The following is a 25407-nucleotide window of genomic DNA, read 5'->3' as shown; positions in this document are numbered from 1 at the left end:
GGTTAAGAGACACCTTGTGGTCCCGTGAGTCCATTACACGGATGATATCAGAGACCTATCAAAGGTTATTGAGGGCTGTGTAGGAACACCATTATCACTAACGTAGGGTGTCAATACTGGACATTCATGCCATGTTGTATGAACGATTTGTCTGTTAAAGTAGGGAAGCATATTACTTAAAGGTACATTTTGTAACATTTCTGCTTTAAAATGTCTAAAAATGACCATACCTATGTTATATATTTTTATGAGTTGTGTTCTTACACTATCCCAAATGTTTCCACCAAATATCAAACCCAGAGAAATCTGTTATTTTATTTTCAGACACGGCACGTTTCCTTGAGTCGCCCGTCAGTGGCGTCATATAACCTTTCACCCTTCAGTTACTCTAACTTCCGTCAGAACACTGGCACCAAGATGATACGTTCAGGAGTAATTGTGAATCATACAATTTCACAGAAAAAAAAATACTTGTAAACGCAATACTGCTTTTTTTTTTTTTGCCATAGAGCATCATTTTGTGATTAATTACATCCCACTTTTTATCACAGTAATACATCAGAGACCTTATCTATTTTGAAAGTTCAATATCGATACCAGCTTGACGTTACTACAATGTGCTAACGTTGATGCTATTGCTTTGTGGGTAACATTATGAGGTTACAACATCGTTCAACATGCTAATAAAGTTATTTTTAGTATGACTGTTTCGACCACAGCTAACAGGACTGAGCTAACCCACGAATAACTTCACTAGTAACGTTAACGTTAGCTGTATAGATAGAAGATTAATCTAATGCTAATTTAGCCAAAGTAGCACACCCCGGTCTGTCTGCCTCACTCCCCCGGCGCAGAGAGACTCAGTTGGGATGACAGCTGACAACAGCCCCGGGACATATAGCTAGCTAGTTACCGTTAGCCCCCAGTCAGCTATCAGCCAGCTACTTTCATTACAGCATCCCCCGGCCAGAACTTATCTCCAGTGCCTGGCGCTTACGACGCTAACGGCAGTTTAATTAAACGTCTGGAAACGGACTATATCAGACACAGCACCGAGTCACAACAGCGGCCATCCATAGCGGTAGCTAGCTACATCTCCGTAGCGCTACCGGTGTATGTGCCGAAAATCTCCTCCCTGCCGAATTTCTCCCCCCTTCGCGTTTAGCTGTCTTTACGGTTAGCTAAATTAACCCGACAAAAGGTGGTTAAGCACCAAAACGAAAAGTTAAGATAACTGAAAAGTGAAGGGGAGATAATTCCGGTCAGCTAGGAGATGTTGTGCGTCTGCACAACAGGCATCGAACGTCCTGGCTCGCTATCGCGGAGATTCCCCGACAATCCCCACCCACACCCGTCTCTCAGCCTCGTTTAGTAGCTAGCTAACGTTATAACAAACCCCGTCCGCCCCGGTGTTGAAACCATCCAAAAGGTGACATTGATATGTGAAATATTTTGTGCTTTAGCTGCTGGCTACTGTTAGCTTGCTGGCTCACTAGCTAACTGGTCAGCTACAAATAAAAATCTAATCAAGAAAAACGTAATTATGTTGGGGAAACTGCAGCTATTTTATTACAATAACATGAATAAACGTAACATGAATACACTCGAATGGGTAAACTCGTCCGTGAACTGATGCATTCTAACCGGCAGCGAAGGTGTTTAACACTAAAAACTCCCATAATTCCACGCAACCTCCCAACGTCATCAAAAATCCAGTTTTACCGTCCATTGTTTTGGTTGAGAGACCCCTAGCGGCAGAAAGTTACATATTCTACGTTTAAGGAGTGTTAAACTGTACTACTAGAGATGATGTGCCGTGAAGGTAGAGAGAGACAGTGCTGAGAAGTACTGAGAAACCTTCACTTCTTTTTCTCTGTAAACTCTCCATCTCTGTGGTCTTTATGATGTGCAGCTTTCATGTTATTTTGTTTGACAAGATACACAGATGCAGACACGCTGATGCCTGTAAAGTGCAGAGCCTACTGGGACTCACCAGAGTAGGCTCATTAATGTCTTTGTTTGCTTTCACTGGTGCTATTTTTACAAGTCTAGTCTACCGCCGGTCCTTTCATTGTGTCAGATCCGTGACAACCTGTCACCGTGCCAAACCAGCTCTGCAGTACACTGATCAACAACAATGAGCGGCAACTCAAAGGCTGTTGGAAAATAGGAATGAAACAGTGGAGTGACAAACACACATAAAAAAAACGGCTGCCTTAAATAGAAACATGGCTTTGTAAAATGTTGGGACAGTGTGAAGAAAACGGAGCACCTCTTTGTCCAGTCTGACTGGTATTATAGCTCGTCTTTAGTGCCATAGCCTTGCATGTTATCATTGTAATGCATAGGGAGTCCGTGGAATTAGTTAATCAGCATTAAAACGGCTGACTTGATTGTTAGCTGTTGTGCTTCAACACCCACCATGTTCAAGAACAAAGAACTCGTATCATGAACTCGTTTTTTTTGTCTTCACAAAAGGTCAAACAACACACTCATGCTAACAAATATGACCTCCATTGCTACTTCACACATTACAGCTTTGTTAATCTTTCACGGCTCCTTTCCAACACATTTCCAGCATCGCTAGGAGATGTTTCCATGACATTTTGTGTGCAAGTTGAAACGTGGTCGCTGTACTTAAACTGTTTTGTCCAGTCTGCTGCAATATGATCAAAGCCAATTAAAAACGTAATAAATAGGTCTGTTACAAATTGAGTTTGTTTAGAGCAGGGGTCTTCCATGTTCTTTAGGCTAAGGACCCCTTAGCTGAAAGAAAGACGGATCAGGGACCCCTTACTAAGATTGTATAAAATTGAGTTGCAAATTAAACTGGGCCTACAATAACGTACAGGGCAGCCTATAGCCTAAACATACCTTTTTATGGTGCATACAATACTAAGGTATTAAAATATATACAATTCAATAAACATATTATATATATTTATACAGTACCTCATGATTTAATGTTAAACATATGTGTAGCACAGTGGATCCTTAAATTTCACTGTGGATGGCTACCTTACATACATCAATGTTGTGTAAATAAAATAAAATCACAAATAGGCCGATATCTTTTTGCTATTAATGTGTACAGACATATTTTACCTTTTGGAATTTTTATAATTTTTTAAAAATAATTAAACCGTAACTCAGTGGCCCCCTGCGGTAACTCTGAGGACCCCCTAAGGGTCCCGGACCCCCTGTTGAAGAGCCCTGGTTTAGAGCAGTAGTGTAGTCAGAGAAGTTTAAAAGGTTAAAGACCAACCAAAGATCTCCCACACTGATCTCTCCTAACTCTGGGTGTTCTTTTGTAATCGTGTGATCGTGTTGGAAGAGTGGAGTGGACGTGAGTGGAAGCTCATCCTCCCACTCTCTCTGCCTCTCCCAGCCTCTCTGAGCACCAAGCATTATGACTATCAAGGGGCCACTTAATGGAATCAACAATTAGCCATCCTGCCCCATAAGAGTAAATGATTAGTTTTGGTGCTCATACCAGTGTTGGTAGGGATGGCATTAAGAAGCCACCCATCTGCCACTCCTCACCACACAGCGCGGGTATCATTTGCCACATTTTTGGTGTGATTTTACACTTTGAAATCTCAGCAATCTCTTCAAGCTGTAATGTGCTGTATCATAATACTGATGCTATTACTCAAAGCATCAGGGACAAGTGCTCAAATGAAATCATCAGAAATGCAAAACCAGTTTGTTACCCCTACCTCTATTTAGTAGTCCTTAGACAAGGTTTGACAACCCCTTGAACATATTATTTCGGCGCTGGTGTTTTCTTACATAGTCACAGCAATGACAGACGGCGAGTGGAGCTAGCAGCTGGCTGCCTGTGGACAGAGTCAGCTCTGCGGCAGGAGCAGCAGCAAGTGGCAGCGCCTAATGGGACCTGATCAGGAGCTTAGGTCACTGCCATCTCAAATACAGCCATGGGACGGCAGACATCAGAGCTAACTCACCTTAGATTAGAGGCTGGAAGCATGGCCGTAACACACTGACACCTCAAAGCCAAACCCTCAGCCATAGCATTTCAATTACCTACCTTCCCCCCGGCTCATGTGGATTTCAACAGCACAGTGCACAATCTGGCACTGAGGACTCGCACCAGGCCAGGACACATAGTGTCCGGTATTCCCTGATTTTATGACGCATACAGCATAGTAGGATTGGTTTTTGTTCTATTGTGTGGTTTTTATGGGATTGTCATCTGAATAAATCACTGCACAAAGTGGAAGTGGAAAGGGTACAGGCATAACAAATGCACTGCCACATCAATAGCTGGGTGAAGAGGGAATGTGCTAGACTTTGTAGAAGGTGCCAAAGAATCTACATGTGCGAACTTTTCAAGGTTGAACATTGTGTCATCTGACCACATCTACCACCAAAAGTGTTTTTACATACCTGTTCTGAATGTCCACACTTGAAGGTGGGGCAGGAAAGTGGGCCTTCATAGAGATGGGACAGACGAGATGAGTCATACATTTTAGCCAGGGGTGTCAAACTCCTTTTAGTTAATGGGCCCCATAATTTGATCTGAAGTGGGCCAGACAGATCAGAAACTTTATCTGCCTCGGAGTTTATTGTCAGCTTGATGTTGGCAAACGCAAGTAGCTTCTGCTATGACAGCGTTCTAAGGCCGTTGTAGGAAAAAAGATAATGTTACGGAGCCGGGAGAGAGGGGTAATATTCTGAGAAAAAACGTAAATGTACGGATATTCTCTGAGATTAAAGTGATCAATTTGGAATTGGAATTAATTACTTCTCTGCAATTTTCACACTTTGCAAAGTCATCCAGTGGGCCTGATCGGACCCTTGGGCAAGCTTGTTCTGGCCCACGAGCCGTATGTTTGACACCCCCGATTTACGCAATAGCTCACAGCAGACCGTTGTACGTGGGTGATTATATCACAACTAAAGGGGCGTTGTCCCAGCGCAAAGCTGGACTGTCTGCCTACCGATGCGGTTGCTATGCACGCAGCTCAGGTAACGTTAGCCTACGCTAGGACAGGCTATTTCTTTTGCTTAACGCTCAAGAAAGGCGCCCAATAAAACTAACTAGCTAACTAACCGATCGAGACAGCATTAGACCAGCAACCAACCGATCGACGCAGCAGTTGAACAGCAACTCCCGTTTTCTGCTAGGCAAAATGACTGTTTTTGTCAATGGAGTCTGTTAGCTTTGAAGAGAGCATAGATAACGGCTTCAGTTCCCCATCGGAAAGGGCTGTGTGACTGCAAGGTAAAGCGATGAAAGTGTACACTGAAATACTTCTATTAGTCTGCTATCAGTTGGTTAGTCTAACGTCTGTTTCTCACACGCGGAGAGATACCTATTGTGCAAAGGAGTTAGACGTCATAGCCATTGTATGAGGTTATTACATTCCGGCTATGAACCAGGGTTAGATAACCATCGGATTTCAGCTTGATTTTAGCTACACATTTTATAATAAGTTAAACATCCTCAAAGGCATTCAGTACTTCATTCATTCAAATTGAACCAATTGAAGCTTGAACTAAAGGTGCAGCTTGCTTAATATCAGTTAGGCAGCGCCCTGATTAGATAGACTTTATTGATCCCACAATGGGGAAATTCCCTTGTCACAGCAGCTCAATGCAGCACAACAAAGCGTCAAAAATACAACTATAAATAGGCTAGAAAAAATACACAAAGAAAGAATAAAAAGGAAATAGAAGAAAAAAAATAAGAAGAGCCTAATAATGGTAATATGTAGACTGCATTTCTTGTATTTACAGGTGGGGAGATGAATATACACATGAATATGAAAAAGGCATATTGTACAGGTCATTATTTACATTTGGGAGGAATATACAGTATATACTGATATACAGATGAATATGAGATGGCACATTTCACAGGTCACAGTAAGATGTACAGATGTAAGACCTGCAATCAATCCGCTCACTTCTAGCTTTGCCCCATCAAACATAAATGGCAGTGACCGTAGGTGGGAAGCCAGTGAGGGAGCATGTACTTCAATCAGCACTAGCGTCTCATACTTGTTGGTCTGTGCAAAATGTCTGATTCTGTCTACACCCTCCTCAGGCCGGTAGTGGGAATCCGTAGTACCAAGGCCTGTGGTAGAGGGGGAATTGGTCAAATTTAGAGAAAAATGGTGTGTACCTTATTCTGGAAAAAAAAGTCTGATACTTGAGTGACGTAAGATACTTTTTTTATTGTTAAAGAAAATCTAAGACAAGAGAGACTGTCCTTCCAAGAAAATGACAGAATCAGTTTGTTCCAATGCCTAAATATAACCTAAATTTCTACATTCTACTGCCAAGTGAGTTTTGTCTGTCATAAGCAAAGGTGGATGTAATTTGACATTGTGAAAACCTCGTAAGGATGAAGTTAGGGTGAAATCTGGACGAATGAGTTTGACACAGCAGTTCACCTTGAACAAGTTTTCTTTTTTTTTCTTTTTTTTTTTAAACCTAACCTTGTCCCAGTAGTTTATTTTTATTTTAAAGCTATAGTGCGCAACTCTTCATTAATATAAACCTCCGTTCCATTCAAGCCATTGCCAAATGAGTTGATGCAAAGCTAATTAAGACTATCAGCCCCACAAAACTCTCTCTGTATTACTCAGTTTGGCTATGTTTAATAAATGGTGTAGTTCAGGTACATTCACACGCAGAAGCTCGAGTAATGCGTTTAACGTCACCGCTGAGAAAGGACAACTGCAGCGTTCAGCTTTGGAGACAAAGAGGATATAAAAATGAAAAGATAACTACCTCTTCTGAAGAGTCCATGTTATTTTATTTTTTTTATCCTCCGTTTCCTCCTTGAGCAACTGCATGGAGGAGGGGTGGGGGTGGTGCCCCGACAGTGTTGTTGTCATTACTTAGAATTCCTCATGGTTACGACAGAAACTACGCACTATAGCTTTAACCCAAATCATAACCTTTCCCTAACCCGAACCAACCCTCCTTTTTTTTTTTTTTTTTTTTTTTTGCCTAAGCATAGTCTATATGCTCGAAGTTCCACTTCCTGGATTGCTTCAGCACCCGCAGGAAATCCCGCCAGATGCATGTCTTTTCGCCGATATCCGTTACCTTCCTCTTTCTTTGTGTTGTAATTCTAAACTCTAAGCATCAAAAAAAGGGCTCTCACTATACTTTCGTACTTCTTCGATCAAACACTCCTCAACTTGAACCATCTTTTCACGAAACAAACCACTCTGGGCAAAACAATGGTGGTGTAGAGGGACGGGAAAACTACACTCCGGAAATGATGCACTCATCTGACCAATCACAGTCCTTGCGGTCTGCGTCGCCTAGTTCCATTTTTCGAGAGGTGCGCGTCAGGCTACCCCGTAGGGTCCGGCGTAGACCCAGAGTGGTCTGCCTGGGGTACACCGATTCTACGCACGACCATAAAACGGCCTTAAATTTCAAAGGTTCGGAAGTAAATCCTTCTGCTTTTACCCCTTGATAAGTGCCAGCTTGTTTTCCATTGGAACAATTCGATTATAGATTTAGATTTGAATGAAAAATACATTTGACTGTTAAATTGCTAACTGTTTCTGATTGGCTACTATTAGTGTTTGTAATACCTAATTAAAGTTTGAATGTTACATATCTAGTCGTTCTGATTGGCTGCGGTTATTTAAATTGAATGTCAAATGGTTGCATTTTTTTTTTTTGAAACACCTGTAAATATAATTTCTATATTCACATGGCTTTTTTGATACCTGGGAACCTAATAAATATGTTGTTTGTCATTCAGTGATGTGATCTTTTTGATTATTTGTGATAACAATAGTAACAAAAATAATAGGCCTAATATTAGGGCGTAATCATTTATTCGGGGCAACTAGCCTACATCTTATTTAATGTGGGCCGGTTAGGGACCTGGATAATGGATGGGGGGGGCGCTGGCACAAAAAAGGTTGAGAACCACTGCTTTAGATAAACCAATTTATTGTTTTCACATTATGGAAAAAAAATCTTTACTTCTGTGGCATTTGACCTCATTTTCATATACTCACTGCACAGTTGGTAACTTAAAGTCCTAAACCTTTATCCACAAGGTTTGCATACAAACCCAGACAGTCACTGCAAACTTTTGTGTGTGTGTGTGTGTGTGTGTGTGTGTGTGTGTGTGAGAGAGAGAGAGTGTGAGACAGACCGATGCTGCCAGTAATGGGGCTTTCAGTTTGCAGTGCAGAGGAGTGCTGGGTGCTGACCTCTATTTAGATGCCCAGAGAGAGAGATAAAGTCCTGTGATGAGGCTTCCCCCCAAGCCCAGCCAGGTCACAGCCCTACTGTCAGTCACCAGCACACATCTCAATCTGACTGTGTGTGTGTGTGTGTTAGGGCTGCACAATATGAGGAAAATATTTGATAAGGTTGTAAATATTGCGATAACCATATTACTTTCGATAAATAAACAGATATTAAAGTGTACCCAGTTCTACCTTTCTGCTGCTTTCAGTATTCTGCTGAAATACAACAAATCGCTAGTCAAATTTTCTACTGATATTTTCTTTCAACTAACACAAAAAAGTCTCTGAGTGTCTTTTGCGATTAGAAAAACGATGCAGTGTGTGTGTGTGTGTGTGTGTCACATTATCATGTTCTTGAAATGCATTGTGTTATTCTGTGGAAAATAACAGCAACATTAATAACTGTGCTAGTTGCTTTCCTTCACGTCCCCCTCAGGCATTTTTCTCTCTCTGTTTAAAAAAAATAAAATCAAATGCCTTTCCTACACCTCTTTCAGATCCAGCGCTCCAGAAACAAGCAGATGAAGGAGATGTATCCAGAAGGCTTTGGGATCCATCATGCTGGCATGCTGCGGTCTGACCGCAGCCTGATGGAGAGCATGTTCTCCAAAGGCCACCTCAAGGTGCTGGTCTGTACTGCCACTCTGGCCTGGGGAGTGAACCTGCCGGCCCATGCAGTTATCATCAAGGTTCTACTATTTGACTTTCTTTGTTTTGCTTTCTTTCCTGCCTTTTAGTTGTCTTGGTTTGTCTCCTTCTGTCTTTCTTTCTTGCTTCTATTTTCTGTAAGCAAGACTGGGACCAGCCAGGAGAGGTAATCAACTGCCCTGGGGTCTCAGACCTTCAGTAGTCTAAATCCACAACGTTACGTTACCGTAACACATCAACAGTTATTGAACTATACAATAGCACACAGAACAACTACGATACCAGGGCGTGGAGCATGGAGGTATTAAAAGGCGTGGAGACCTAACTGCACCGTGAACGAGCCCCTCCCGACTCGTTCCTCCAGCTCTGGCCGTCTCGCTTTCAGCCCGCGATTAGCCGATTAGCTTTCTTTGTTTTCTTCATTGCAGTAAGAGTCACCTTTTCGCCAGTCTCCCTCATAAGTTTCTCTCATTTCAAACTTTCTTTCTGCTGCTCGATTACCGTTTTCGGCTGCATATTTTACTACCTGCAGTTTGTTATCTCTTTTCTTTCTCAGTTGTCTTTAGTAGCAGCATTCTAGTTGTCACAAGCCTAGAGCGCCCTCTCGCGGCTGTAGACGGTAATGTTTTCAATATGATTTAACATGTAAAAACATGTTAAATTATATATATTTTGATATATAAGTCGCACCTGACTATAAGTCGCAGGACCGGCCAAAGTAGGAAAAAAAGTGCGACTTATAGTCCGGAAAATACGGTAATTATTTGGTCAGTCTTAGCACATTTTTAATGAGCACCTTTTTACTCATATGTAATTAGATATTCACAGGAATACATTTTCTTGCATATGTTTCCAGTCCCCTGAAACTCCTTGTGTCTCTTGTGTCTGTAACAGGGTACTCAAATCTACGACGCCAAGCGCGGCGCCCTGGTGGACCTGGGCATCCTGGACGTCATGCAGATTTTCGGGCGCGCAGGTCGCCCCCAGTTTGACAAGTATGGCGAGGGCACCATCATCACCACCCATGAGAAACTGAGCCACTACTTGACCCTGCTGACCCAGCAGAACCCCATCGAGAGCCAGTTCCTGGACAGCCTGGCTGACAATCTTAACGCCGAGGTCAGTCTCCGTAACCATGGTTGGACAGGATTAATGCTAATCTTTACTTTATTCTTCCAATCTAGATGCAAAATTGCTTTCTTTCCTTTCTGAAAAATGTAGCCGGTTGTGGAGAGCAAGGGTTTTAAAGCAACACTATGCAACCTTTCCCACTTTGGTCCCCCTACAGGTTGTCTCCTTGGAACTACAACTCACGCAGCTGTAGTTCCAACGAGACAACCTGTAGGGGGACCGAAGAGGGACAAGTTCCATAGCGTTGCCTCTGAGGACAAAAGACGCACTGGCAAGTCCAAGCAATTTTTTGACAAAACTCCTACTCAAAAAGCAATATTACAAAATTCATTTTAGACATTTATTTACTATTTTATTCATATATTACGCTGCTTTTGTGAACCCAAGACTTTTGTAAACTCAGAGTTATCCAATATATATATATATATATATATATATATATATATATATATATATATATATATATATATATATAAAGCGTTAATTGTAGACTGTACAACTGTACAATTTTGTTGTATTTCAAGAACAAATCCACCTGCCCCATAGTCTGCTGTGCATTTTGTTATTGCTCTGCTGATATGTCTCTTTCAGAACCATCCAACAGAAACAAAGAGCCCCGTTTGGATCTATTTTTTTTGGGGGGGGGGGGGCATTGCTCGCACCGCCCGTAGTTTGAGAAAGGCTGATGCAGAGGATATGCGTTGTTGTGGAACTCCAGTAATTAGGCTGGCAAGCGATTTAATTCATTTTAAACATATTATGTCAGCTCAAGATGCTTTTTAACTTTCTGAAAGAGATCTATCTGCTGCAGAGCAATAACGAAATGCACAGCAGACTATGGGGCAGATGTTTGTTTTTTTTTAACAACATTGTACAGTTGTAGAGTCTACAATTGACGCTTTATTATTATATACGCTTTATACCCCTCCCCCAACTGTTTACGCCCATGGCTGGCAGTGCTGTTGTTGGAAAAGTAGATTGAAACCAAACCGGATGGGTTTGTGTTGAGACTGCAGTGTCCTGGAATGTCCACTAGATGGTGCCAGAGACCGCTGATGTTAGTGGATGTGTGTGTGTGTGAGTGTGTGAGGAGTCTTGCTCTCTTCTCTCTGCTGGATTCAGATTGCTCTGGGGACAGTCACCAACGTGGAGGAGGCGGTGAAGTGGCTCAGCTATACCTACCTGTACGTTCGCATGAGGGCCAACCCATTGGCATATGGCATCAACCACAAGGCTTATCAGGTGGGGGTTTTCAGGATTTATTTTGACATCGATGACAATAAAAATACCCAAAGACAACAGTAACAACTGTGAAATGATGAATTACCAAATTTCAATCCAACAGCAATCTGAACTTGTTACTGATTGTGACAAATATTTCAAATGATTCTTTTGATTTGATGTTGTGTGTAATTTTAGTAGTTTTTTTTTGTCTCTTTTCAGTATTTTAGTCTCTTTCTATTTTAATTGGACTATGCATTGGAGAGTGCCCAGATGAAGCCTCTTGGAGGGTTTTTTGCATCTCTCCATCACATCATTTATTGATTATGTGTACTTAAATCTGTAGTATTTGTATATGTATAAACAAATAAGCTAAACTAATATTTTCAGAGTTCTGAATGTTGATTGTTGATGTTTTCTGCTAGGAAGACTACAGTTGTACCTAAGTAAGTTCTTATAGAAGAGAAGGATGTGGATAGATGGGACATTCAGTTTATGACTGAGTTAACTGATGGAATTTTCAAAACAATTATTTAAAAAAGTCTTAGAAAGAAAAGACAAAACAAGACATACAGTCACACAAAATGTCCATGTAGGTTAACTTTTGTGAATATTTCACTCCCATATGCTAGAATGTAATTGGTGGATTAAACATGAAGCATTTTCACCTTCTTTTGCCAGATGGATCCCTCCTTGGAGCTGTACAGGAAGGAGCTTGTGGTGGAGTCAGGCAGGAAGCTGGATAAAGCCAAAATGATCCGCTTCGAGGAGCGCACCGGCTACTATGCCTCCACTGACATGGGCAGGACCGCCAGCCACTTCTACATCAAATACAACACCATAGAGGTATGGACTCACTTTCTTAACAAAAATGTGCCTAATCACACATCAGAAGAGGCTCCCGGCGTTGGGCAGTGTTTCATGTTTGGACATTTTTCTTGCTGTAATTACAATCCGTTCTCACTCCCAACTCGTAAAATACGGATGCTTGGTCAGTGGCTCTCAGCGTCAGATACCGACGCAAGAATCACCCTTTAGCGCCTGTATGGGACGCCCCGGGAGTATCAGCCGCTCGACCGCAGCGCGTTAAGATGACGTGGTATTAAGAGCAACAACGGTAGCGAGTAGTATGAAACTCTGCGTATGGACGTTGGTGGATGGGTCAAACATCACAGGACTTTCACCTGGGAAAGTGTCCTGTTGTTGTCCCATGTGTCACTGAAGCGTACATTCTGTAACCCCACCCAACCATCTTTTCCTAAAACTGTCCCGTTGTTGTGCCGAATGTCAGTTAAACGTTACGCCCCGACCCAGAGCGTCAAATAGTGACGCCAAGAGTCCCAATCTATAGCGTTGAAAAGTCTAAATGTGACGCTACAGGAGACTTTTTGCGTCAATAACAAACACCAAAGGCACCTGACCAAGCGTCTCTTTTTAACGCGATGGGAGTGAGAATGGACCCAGGGTCCAAGAAATAAAGATGATACAGTTTAAGTAAAGAAACAGCAAGTGAGTAACTTGTGGAAATGAAAAGACTTTAAAGGAACTGATGGCAAGACCACAAACCCAGTTGACATGTGTTTACAGACGATACTCCGTTAACCCCTTATATTTCTTTTCCCTCCTTCTGTGAAGACCTTCAATGAACTTTTCAACTCTCAGCGAACAGACGCTGACATCCTCAGTATTGTGTCCAAGGCTGAAGAGTTTGACCAGCTTAAGGTGAGAGGTCCTCATGTATAGCAGTGTGTTCCGTTTGTACTCGTAAGTTGGATTTTCCGAGGTCAAAGTCGGACTCCCCTTTCATGAAGACATGAAAGGGGAGAGAGGGGCTGTCCTGTCGACAAAAGACCTAAAAAAAATAAATAAATAATGGTCTACATCAGGTCGACCCACAGTATGTCTATGTATGTAATGTACTTATCCACTCAAAACTCCATTATACTATGAAAATGTCAGTGCACCGTGTTGGTGATGTGTGTCGGCAGGTTCGTGACGAGGAGATGGAGGAGCTGGATCAGCTGCTGAGTAACTACTGTGAGCTGCCGGCCGCCGGCGGGGTGGAGAATGGCTACGGCAAAATCAACGTTCTGCTTCAGACGTACATCAGCCGAGGAGAGGTGGACAGCTTCTCTCTCATCTCAGACCTGTCGTACGTGGCACAGGTGAGGGAAAAGGAACAACGCCTCCACCGCACGCATGCACGCACACACACTCAAACACACACACACACACACACACACACAACGATGAGATAAACCAGTTAATAAAACCCTCAAATGACAAATTGTTAAGTTCATTCTGTCCAGTTAATTAAGTGAGTAACAGTTGGAAATTAAGTTACCAGTTGACATGTCTCGGAAGAAAAACAAGCTCTGGTTTATTGGCATTTCTTTAAACCAATCACAATCGTCCTCATGAATCCACCGGAGTTTAGAACGCCAACACAAAGAAAGCGGAAGGTGACGGACATCTGGTCGAAATGAGGGACATCCGGCAGAATTTCCGGCAGCACCTGAACAATCCCGGAAAAACAAAAGTTGTCGATATCAATCCCGGAAAAACAAAAGTTGTCGATATAGACTACTTTTTTTTGTAATGGATCCAGGTTACAGGTTGTGTGTCCAGGTAAGAGGCAAAATCAATAAGCCACTTGTACTATTTACTGAGATACATAGACATACTTTGGATTCATCTGTTAAACCCAACATTGTGCTCAGTGCTGCAACCAAGAACCAAGCAGGCCTGCCTTGTTTGTTGTCGTTTCCCGAAGCGAAGAGATTTTGAGAACGGCAACACACAGCAAGCGGAAGGTGAGGGATGGATGTCGGGCAATTATCCTGGAAATGTACTCTCCATTGACCCAGACTATTCTCCCCAGACTTCAGGCCTTCCTGTGTCCAGCAAAACCTCTCGGTCTCACCCAGCTGTCAAACAGAGCACAGGCAGATTTCAATAACCCACCGCCCAGAGTGCATTCAGACCTCTCCAGACAATCAGCTCCCATTAACACCTGACCAAATCAATCACAGCATGAACAGACTTGAGCAGTCTATCAGCAAGCAACACTGCCACATGACCTCTCCTCCAGAACTGACACGAGCAATCCATCAGCGCACAGCTGTGGCCAACCTGGACGCCTGAACCCAGCCAGACCTCGTCCTGATCACACATGATTAATCACCAGAATACAGCGTGATGTACCACACTGCTGCTGCCGGGAACTTCTGCTCCAGTACAAAAGTGTTTCAGTTGTTTTGTTCCGACTTTAAAGTTCACTGTTAACAGGGTTTCCCCCCCAGAAAAGTCACAGACTGATGGCAGCATTAATGTAGAGCCCAAAAGCATCTGAGATCACAGAATCATGGACTGAATTGCGAAATTCTGAATTTTTAAAAAGCTATCAGATAGACAGATCAGATAGACAGATTCCATATGTTATCCTACGTTAAGTCAGTGCTAAAAGCTAACTGGAGATTGGTAAATATGACTTTGTCTAAGTTTCCAACCGAGTCGTTAAAAAAAAAGGGTGGGCCACCAGGCTTGCAATACACGGGTTACTCACTGGTTAACTACTGCTCTCTACAATTGCAGCACTAAAGTGTGATTTATGGTTCCGCGTTAAACGGACGTCGTGGCTACGTACGTAGGTAAGTGTAGACACCGGCCCTACGCTGTAGCCTGACATGCACCGCCACAACATAACTAAACGTGGCCTTGGTAGCGTTGCATTCCGACGCACACACCACTTACGTACGCTACGGGGAAAGTTCTGCGTGGGGCCTCCGCAGAACCATAAATCACGCTCAATACCTGCAATGATGTTGATTCAGCCTCATTTTTCCCTCCCTCCTGCTGTCCCTTCTCACAGAATGCTGCTCGGATCGTCAGGGCTTTGTTCGAGATTGCTCTGAGGAAGCGGTGGCCGGCTATGACCTACCGACTGCTCACCCTCTGTAAGGTGATCGATAAGCGTCTGTGGGGCTTTGCCCACCCTCTCCGCCAGTTCCCCAACCTAAGCCACGTTGTGCTGAACCGCTTGGAGGAGAGGAAGCTCACTGTGGACCAACTGAAGGAAATGAGGAAGGATGAGATCGGTAAAGACAACTGAATCCATGATTCTAAAACTACACTAAAATATAGTCATAAAGCACCAAATGTCAGGAGTAAATTAGACTTAAACTCTCAAGTAGTGGCCTGGGCCTTTACTTACCTTAACTGTAGGAAATAAATTGCCTTTTATTTGAAAAAAAGAAAAGGCTCACATTAGAAATAATGAATTGTTTTTTTTTAATAATATAATAATTAACTTAAATATTTTCTGTTTATACGGTACAGCCGACGGTGACTACATCATATTGGTTTCCAGTAAAAAAAAGAACGAAAGCAGAAAATAAATATTATGTACTTCTTGACAAACTAAATAAATGTCAGACTGATGTGACATGTGATGTGCATTATTTCTAGAAAACAATTCGTTTTTTAGAAATGTCTCATGATATATTGTCTCTAGAAGTTTTTTATTCAACTTTGGGTTTTGTTAAAGAAGGAAAAGAAAAATCTCAATACTCAATACTATCGAATTAGCAATACAAATCAAATCGGCACCCACGTATGATGAAATAATCGAATCGGGACAAAAGCATACTGTATCATCCCCAGCCCTAATTATTACACGTACACCAGTTGTGCCATAAACCACGCTGCTGCTGTGTGGCTCCCAACCATTAACGCAGTTCTACTTTGCAGTTTTTTCTGTGTTAAGGTACCGCTAATTGACCCAACATGTATTTAACAGATGTTTCAAATTAAAAGCCTTTCAGTGGCTCAGAGGGCATACTCAGAGGGCATACTCCGTCTTTGTCCTGGTAGGCTATTAATGTGAAACACATCTGCAGGAAGTGCTGATGTTCATTGACAGAAGCTTAACAGTGATAAAGAAAACCGCAAAGTGTTAGGAAGTCATTAGTAAATGATAGTATTTTTGTTGAAAAAGAGAAACACAGAACTAGTCTGGCTCTCACCAGGCCAAGCTCAATCTTTTAAAGGTCCCATGACATGGTGCTCTTTGGATGCTTTTATATAGACCTTAGTGTGCCCCTAATACTGTATCTGAAGTCTCTTTTATATAAACCTTAGTGGTCCCCTAATACTGTATCTGAAGTATCTTTTATATAGACCTTAGTGTGCCCCTAATACTGTATCTGAAGTATCTTTTATATAGACCTTAGTGTGCCCCTAATACTGTATCTGAAGTATCTTTTATATAGACCTTAGTGGTCCCCTAATACTGTATCTGAAGTCTCTTTTATATAGACCTTAGTGGTCCCCTAATACTGTATCTGAAGTCTCTTTTATATAGACCTTAGTGGTCCCCTAATACTGTATCTGAAGTCTCTTTTATATAGACCTTAGTGGTCCCCTGATACTGTATCTGAAGTCTCTTTTATATAGGCCTCAGTGGTCTCCTAATACTGTATCTGAAGTCTCTTTTATATAGACCTTAGTGGTCCCCTAATACTGTATCTGAAGTCTCTTTCCCGAAATTCAGCCTTGGGGCAGAATTACAGCCACTAGAGCCAGTCCCACAATGAGCTTTCCTTAGGATGTGCCATTTCTGTGTCTGTAGCTGTTGATGAGGAGGAGAGAGGGGGGGCAAGGTGGAGGGTGGGGGTGTGGCCTTGACCAACTGCCACTTTGCTCCTTTGAAAGCCATGATGTCTCTCTCTCTCATGGGTGGGCCAAATTCTCTGGGCGGGCAAAGCAGAGAAAGGGGAGGTAACCTTGCTCCTTATGACCTCATAAGGAGAAGATTCCAGATCGGCCCCTCCTGAGCTTTCATTTTCTCAAAGGCAGAGCAGGATACCCAGGGCTCGGTTTACACCTATCACCATTTCTAGCCACTGGGGGACCATAGGCAGGCTGGGGGAACTCACATTAATGTTAAAAAAACTCATGAAGTGACATTTTCATGCCATGGAACCTTTAAGATTGAACATCAGTCTGGGGAGTCTGCTCTGTATTTTCTACTGCACAAGAGGCGTGATCAACGGGCATAGTTCAAATGACTCTGTACGCAAATGGATAGTCCTTCAGCTAATCAGACCAACGATCCGGGTGACGTACTTTGCAACAACGGGGTTTGAGCTAAGCTCCATTCTTTTGGCCACCAGCAGGACTAGCTGGTAAATTAGGCTTTTACCAAAGCTGGTTGGTAGTAAGGCAAACCAAACCTTTCTTTTGTAGCAATTGTCTACCCAGTCTAACACAGAACAGCAGAGTTGTTAGCATGACACTCCTCTGTTGTTGCATTTATGGAATTTGTGCTGCAGCAATGTGTATTATGCTAAATTTAGCCGGCCCAGCTATTTTTTGAAACATTGGCTTTTATTTGGAATTTCACTGTAATCTGGTTTACTCATAATTATGACACACAACACATGTTGATACCAGATGTATTGTTCCCAGGTCACATGCTGCACCATGTCAACATCGGGCTTACAGTCAAACAGTGTGTCCACCAGATCCCCTCCATCACAATGGAGGCCAACATTCAGCCAATCACACGCACAGTCCTACGTGTTCGGCTCATCATCACGCCTGACTTTCGCTGGAACGATCAGGTATGCTATACTTTAACATGTGACCCTACTGCTGTTGTCTTCTTCTCTTTTATATTTGAAAAAAAATATTTCAAATTTTGTTGCATTTTCCAGACCAATTTGTCAGCCCACCCGTTTTTTTACTACTACCTAAAGGTACATTCCCTACACTTTTTGCAAGCGCAAAACCAATATATAAATAGAATAGGCTATATAAATAGAATTGTCTTGAAGTAATTTTTTATACCAAAATGTGTACATACCTCCAATGAACAGCATGTTGTAATATATTATAATGAATGAATATTAAATATTGATTTACAATCCCCAATTCCAATGAAGTTGGGACGTTGTGTAAAAAAAAAAAAAAAAAAAAAAAAAAAAAGAATACCATGATTTGCAGGAAAGGTCAAGTTACTGTATTGAGTAGTTTTGTTGTGTATTTTGTATTTTTCAAGTAGTTTTTTAAAATCGGTATTTTAAAATGTACTTGATTACATTTTGAGAGAAGGATTGTATTTCGCTACATTACAAATCACATCCGTTACTGAGTAAAAAAAAACAACCGAAAGGAAGAAAAAGAATCACGCCCGGAATGACCATTGACTACACCAGACCAGAGTGATAGAGAAAGACATGGCTCTGCACCAGACCATAGACTGTAATGCACCCTGAATGCACCAGCATTCTTTATTTTTGCGCAAACATATGCAGCTTCTTCTTCTCTGGTTGCAAGCCGCAATTAAAAAGAAGTAGAAGAAGAACTGCAATGTGTCGCACTTGTCGCACCCTATGGTTGCACCCATAGACAGTGTATAAAAAGGTTGCACCGTCGGACCCATGGACGTATTAGTCTGGTTGGTGTGTGACTGCTTAAAGGAACACGCCAAGTCGATACATACCCTTCTCATCTCTGTGCGTGCTGTAATGCTGTCTGAAGGCTCCAGCGGCATCACAGAACATCAGGTGAATGGTTCCAGCAATCCTACTGCTCCGAATAAGTGACAAAATAACACCAACATGTTCCTATTTATATGTTGTGATTTATAGAGTCACAGCGTGTACAAAAAACAACGTAACATGAGACACAGCCGTCTTGTAACTGTAAACAAACCGGGAACTATATTCTCAGGTGGAAGAATATAGTACTTGGGCAGAGTGATATGCTCGCAGCAAGCCTCTCTGAGAATATAGTTCCCCTTTTTTTTACTGTTAGAAGATGGCTGTGTCTCATGTTATGTTGTTTTTTGTACACGCTGTGACTCTACAAATCGCAACATGTAAATAGGAACATGTTGGTGTTATTTTGTCACAATTCGGAGCAGTAGGCTAGTTGGAACCAGTTACCTGCAGGATCTGTGCTGGGCTAAGCTAATGCTGGAACCGTCAGACAGCGTTACAGCACGCACCGAGATGAGAAGGGTATGTATCGACTTGTCTTACTCTGGGGGTTACGGTGAATAAGCTAAATTCCCAATAAGTCGGCGTGTTCCTTTAAGAGAACGGTCAGACCTGGTCGGCGAGCGGAGAACTGAGTGGGAGACGTAAATGAGTTGTTATCCCTCAAAAATGACTTGAGCTAGACTAGCTTTGCTAGTTATGCTGCAAAAGCAACAATACATCCAGGTATGCAGCAGTCAAGACCAGCTTTGTGACAAACTCCAAAATCGCCAAAACAGTAAGCCATTTTTTTAAGGGGAGTTTATTAGAGCGTGTGAGGTGGACTGTGCTGCGCTAATATGCCCAGAGAAAAAAAGAGATGTTTGAGAATGTGTCGCCTGACATCAAATTAATATTGAGCAGAATTAAGTTTAGCCTATTGGTCCGGCCCTCCACAACAGTCCCTGTTTCTCATGAGGCCCCTTGGGAAAATGAATTGCCCACTTCTGCCAGGACAACGTATGTAGGAGACTGGCTTGTATATCTAATTAGCTCATGTGGGCTACTTAGGTGTGTAGAAGCTAGCTGCTAGTCTGGGCTGTGAACATTAGGGTCTGTTTATATTAATATAATTAGCAGTCTATGGGTCTAAACCATTTATGGAGTCAAAACACGTGATTTGGCCTTGATTTGCATTATAACTGTTGTTTGTTTGTGAAGAAAAGAAGGATGGCCCTCAGAACTAACAATGTATGGTACTTTTACTTTCAATTGATTGAGAGAAACATTTTATGGGATGGTCCGAACTAAAATTGCACATTATACCTTTCTAAGGGTCTTAAAGGTCATGTGTGACATGTGTTATGTTGTTATTACATGTGTATACATTTGTATAGATGTTTATACCTTTGTATAGATTTTTCTTTGATTAAAAACAAAATAGTTTTGGATTTATGACCCCTTGTCCTGTTTTCACTACATGGGAGAGATCCCCCCCCAAATTCAAAATGAGTGACTATTTGCAAAAAAAGCAACAAAGTTTATCATTTTGAACATTAAATATATTGTCTTTGTAGTGTATTCAATTGAATATAGGTTGGAAAGGATTTGCAAATCACTGTATTCTGTTTTTAGTTACGTTTAACACAACGTCCCAACTTCATTGGAATTGGGGTTTGTACTAGAGCTGGGCGATTTGTTTCCCTAAAAAAATCTGTGATTTTTTTTTTAGAAAAAAATCTATTCGATTCCCCCCCCTCCTTCCATTTAAAACAAAATAACTGCGAACTGTAAATATATTTTAAAAATATATATTTATTGTATTTAATTAAAGTGCATCAACATAAACACAATTGCAAAGGCAAACCCTTTCTCTAAGTGAAAAGTGACTGTGCAACAAAGATTGTTAAACATCCAAATTATTTATACTGTATTTGGATTAAAAAAAATCGATTTTTGGAAAATATGAATCAATTTGACCTACCAACTCGATTTTTAAATCAAATCGATTTTTTTCCCAGCCCTAGTTTGTACATTGTTGTCACTAGGTAGTCTACCAGGATGACTTGGAGGGAGCATTGGAAATACAGTGATTGATGGGTTCAGAGTGCTACTACTTAAACCCAGGCATCTGAGAGCCAACAGTGAAGCAGAGCTGCTGTGTTTAAGGACACCTGTGTGTTGCCCTGGACACTACCTTTCCTGCTTCTCCTGCTGACAGAGACAGAGCGGCAGGCGCGGATTAATGCACAGGCTTTTGAGGCTGCAGCCTAGGGGCCCCACGTGTGCAGGGGCCCCGGATTAGCCAGACAATTAATTATTATTTTGAATTTACTTCAGCGTGAAAAAAAAGACCCTAATTGGCCCATAAGAAACATTTATTTTTTAATTGGCCCATTGTTTTTTCAATTGACTCTGGGCTGGCCAAAAAACACTTTAGTCAAAAATATCACATAGACTATTTTTTTCCATACACCCCCTACTTTCAAATTGAAATGGACTAGTCCATAACGGTGCGCGGCGCAAAAGATAAACACAGTGACAGGAGAGCTTGGAAGTACACAAACAGAGACGGAAGCAAGATGAGTCTAAAAAAAGAAAAAAAGACGCCGATAAGTATTTGGCAACGCTGCCAAAGATGACAAACTTTTTTTACGACTACTGTTGGGGATACAGACATGAAGAACAACAGTCCAAAGCGATGAATATGCCGCTACAGCAGCTAGCTGTGAAGTGGCGCTAGGTGAGGATAACGTTAACCAAGACAATGAAGAGGACAGCATATCTTTAAGCAGCACCCTCTTTGGGATTTATGCCTGCATGCAGTTTCGGGTGTGCATCTGCCAGGCTAGAACAGTGATAGAGATCATGGAGAAGAAACGCAAAGGAGGTGCTGAGAAGCTGCGTGAGAAAAAAAACGCTGCCAAATGTGTCAAATGGACAGACATGTTTTGGCCAGTAGCAGGACCTCCATCAGCTCCCGTGGCCGATGATAGTGGTGCTGGTGTCGGCTACAGTGACATGCACAGTGAGGAGGAGACTCAGGAGGAGAGGGACAGAGATGAGGGAGTGAGGCTACAACCGGCTGCGGTAAACACAACTCCCCTTAAAACACTTAACCCCTTGATAAAACTGAGTGGTGGACAAACTGTTGATGATAACACTACAACAATAAAAGAAATAGGCATGCTATACTGTATCATTGCATTAGTTTGGCTACGTGCGCGGGTATCTGAGTCTTGACTGATCATTTTCTCACCGTTTTATTATTAATAGGCTATATTAGACTGCCTTTCATTCAACAAAGTAGCCTACATCTTAATAATAAGCAAAACACCAGGTTCATCAAACCTTAAGCTTGTGCTTGTGCATTTGTGTCCTTAAAGTAGCCTAGATAAACGTTGCACATCATGCAAACTTTCTTAATGAGAATTGTAGCTTTTCTATCTGCATTGGCAGACAAAAACTCATGCTAGACCTCTTGAAATTAAAGCATAGGGCCTCTTCAGTCGTGAAATGATAATATATAGGCCTATATATATTGTTTTATGATTCATGAGGACTATACCGTTTTATTATATTAATAAATGGCACTTTTTTGTATTTAATGTGTCAACTCTCAATGATTCTTGCTTACCCCTTACATGGCGTTAATAGTTTTAAGGAGTAGAAGTTGCTATACACATTCAGGGGAGAGCAAGGACGGGTGGTATTTGTGGTGTGGTCTGGGCCAAAATGCCAGGGCCAATTTTTGGTCCCAGTCCGTCCCTGCTACTACCTATAGCTCGGATCCTGCATGTGAATTCTAAAAAAGAAATTCTAAAGGCGTGATGATTATGCAACAATATGTAGCCTACATGTTGTGCTGCTGTTTCATTATTGTTGTTAATAACAGTGTTATGTGCTGCTGCTGCTGTTTTTATTATTTTTATTTTATTCACAGTTTAGTGTATTGCACAGTGGTTTGTGTCTCAGTAATGATCAGTGGTGGAATGTAACTAAGTACATGTACTCTAGTACTGTACTTGAGTCCAAATGTTGAGGTACTTGAGTCTTTTCTTTTCATGCCACTTTCTACTTCTACTCCGCTACATTTCAGAGAGAAATATTTTACTTTTTACTCCACTACATTGATCTGGTACAGCTTTAGTTACTAGTTACGTTAGTTACTCCACTACATTCATCAGTTACAGCTTTAGTTACTAGTTACAGTGGGGGAAATAAGTATTTGACCCCTTGCTGATTTTGCAGGTTTGCCCACTTACAAAGAATGCAAAAATCTACAATTTTAATCATATGTACATTCTAACAGTGGAAGACAGAATCCCAAAGAAAATTCCAGAAAATCACATCATATGAATTTATTAAAATTGATAACCATCTGATGAGGAAAAACAAGTATTTGACCCCCTGGACAAACAGCATGTTAATATTTTGTAGAAACGCCATTATTGGCCAGCACAGATGTCAAACGGTTTTTATAGTTGGTGACAAGGTTTGTGCACATTTCGGCAGGGATGTTGGCCCACTCCTCCCTGCAGACAGCCTCCAAATCATTCAGGTTCCGAGGTTGTCGCCTGGCAACTCGAATTTTAAGCTCCCTCCAAAGATTTTCAATCGGATTCAGGTCTGGAGACTGGCTAGGCCACTCCAGAACCTTGATGTGCTTCTTCTTCAGCCACTCTTTTGTTGCTTTGGTGGTGTGCTGGGTCGTTGTCGTGCTGAAACACCCATCCTCGACCCATCTTCAGCTCTCTCACTGAGGGAAGGAGATGTCGGTCCAGAATTCCACGATACATGGCCCCGTCCATCCTCCCCTCAATACGATGGAGTTGTCCCGTCCCCTTGGCTGAAAAGCACCCCCAAAGCATGATGTTGCCACCACCATGCTTGACGGTGGGGATGGTGTTCTTTGGGTTGTACTCGGTGTTCTTTGTCCTCTAAACACGACGAGTTGAGTTGAGGCCAAAAAGTTCTATTTTGGTCTCATCTGACCACATCACCTTCTTCCAGGCAGGTGGTGAATGGCGAACTTCATGCGGGCCTGTAAATGTTTCTTCTTGAGCAGGGGGACCTTGCGTGCGCTTCAGGATTTCAATCCATGACGGCGTAGTGTGTTACCAACCGTTTCTTTTGTAACTGTGGTCCCAGCTGCCTTCAGTTGATTCATCAGTTCCTCCCTTGTGGTTTTGGGATGATTCCTCACCGTTCGCATGATCAGGGACACCCCACGAGGCAAGATCTTGTGTGGAGGCCCAGACCGAGGGAGGTTGGCGGTGGTGTGGTGCTTCTTCCATTTCCTGATAACTGCACCGACAGTTGATCTTTTCTCTCCAAGTTGCTTTCCGATTCTCTTGTAGCCCATCCCAGCCTTGTGCAGATCAACAATCTTGTCCCTGATGTCCAGAGAAAGCTCTTTGGTCTTGCCCATGGTGGTGATGTTGGATGCTGGTTGTTTGGGTGTTGACAGGTGTCTTTTATACAGGTAACGAGGTGAGGCAGGTGTATTTGATGTAGATAATTGGTTCGGATTGGGGCTGTGTCTTAAAGAAAGACTAACTGGCTTGTAGGAGCCAGAATACTTGCTGTTTGTCCAGGGGGTCAAATACTTGTTTTTCCTCATCAGATGGTTATCAATTTTAATAAATTCATATGATGTGATTTTCTGGAATTTTCTTTGGGATTCTGTCTTTCACTGTTAGAATGTACATATGATTAAAATTGTAGATTTTTGCATTCTTTGTAAGTGGGCAAACCTGCAAAATCAGCAAGGGGTCAAATACTTATTTCCCCCACTGTACTTTACACATTAAGATTTCTGCACACAAAACACATGTAATTTATAAAATGTGAAGTTTGATTCTAAACTAAACTAGCCAACAATATAATGGCCTACAAGTCAGATGAGATGAATAGACCATTAAACACTAGTTGATTGACAGTACTGTTTGGTTTGTTTAAAAAATATGAGGATTTTTCAACATTCAGTACTTTCACTTTTAATATTTCATGTACATTTTCCTGATGATACTTACATACTTTTTCTTAAGTAACATTGTCAATGCAGGACAGTATGGTATTAGTACTTTTACTGAAGTAAAAGATCTGAATACTTCTTCCACCACTGGTAGTGATGTTGTGATTTTGCCTGAGTAAAACCAGGTGTTCTGCACTGCTGCAGATGCTGTAGCCTACCTGTTGGTTTAGAAAGCTAAAAGTGATTACCAGCTTGCTGTTGAACTGTGAATCCAGGGAATTCTGCTGCTGTGCTGTTTAGTTACATTTCCATTGTAATTGTTTTGGTGCTGTGGTGGCAGAGGATAATATCTGGTATTCTTTCCACTTACATCTCTGTTGATAGTTTTATGATGTAGTTTACTCATTTTACCTATGTGGTGGTGGTGTGTGTGTGTGTGTGTGTGTGTGTGTGTGTGTGTGTGTGTGTGTGTGTGTGTGTGTGTGTGTGTGTGTGTGTGTGTGTGTGTGTGTGTGTGTGTGTGTGTGTGTCAGTTAAAATTATTATTATTATTATTATTTGTATGTGGACCATGTATGGCACTAAATACATTTTTCGACTAAAGCACAATGATTAAGGGGGGGCCTCACACAAAGAGCAGCCTAGGGGCCCCTGACCACCTTAATCCGCCCCTGCAGAGCGGGAAAAGTGTGTG

At 41.9% G+C, this 25407-nt stretch overlaps 1 protein-coding gene across 3 annotated transcripts in view; it reads left to right on the top strand.

The window, feature by feature from the left end:
- The window catches only part of ascc3 (activating signal cointegrator 1 complex subunit 3), a 193100-nt gene that overhangs the window by 117439 nt on the left and 50254 nt on the right, over positions 1–25407 (top strand). For all 3 annotated transcript variants that reach the window (XM_028579494.1, XM_028579493.1, XM_028579495.1), the window contains exons 15-22: positions 8753–8944; positions 9798–10022; positions 11157–11276; positions 11937–12101; positions 12891–12977; positions 13244–13420; positions 15127–15352; positions 17724–17878. In XM_028579494.1, coding sequence (XP_028435295.1) covers positions 8753–8944; positions 9798–10022; positions 11157–11276; positions 11937–12101; positions 12891–12977; positions 13244–13420; positions 15127–15352; positions 17724–17878 — 1347 coding nt within the window. The remainder of the gene's footprint in view (positions 1–8752; positions 8945–9797; positions 10023–11156; positions 11277–11936; positions 12102–12890; positions 12978–13243; positions 13421–15126; positions 15353–17723; positions 17879–25407) is intronic.

This window comes from Perca flavescens, chromosome 6 (genome assembly GCF_004354835.1).
Source record: "Perca flavescens isolate YP-PL-M2 chromosome 6, PFLA_1.0, whole genome shotgun sequence".
Lineage (NCBI taxonomy): Eukaryota > Metazoa > Chordata > Actinopteri > Perciformes > Percidae > Perca > Perca flavescens.
The sequence above is the reverse complement of the archived record's forward strand: the minus strand, read 5'-3'. Positions and strand labels throughout refer to the sequence as shown.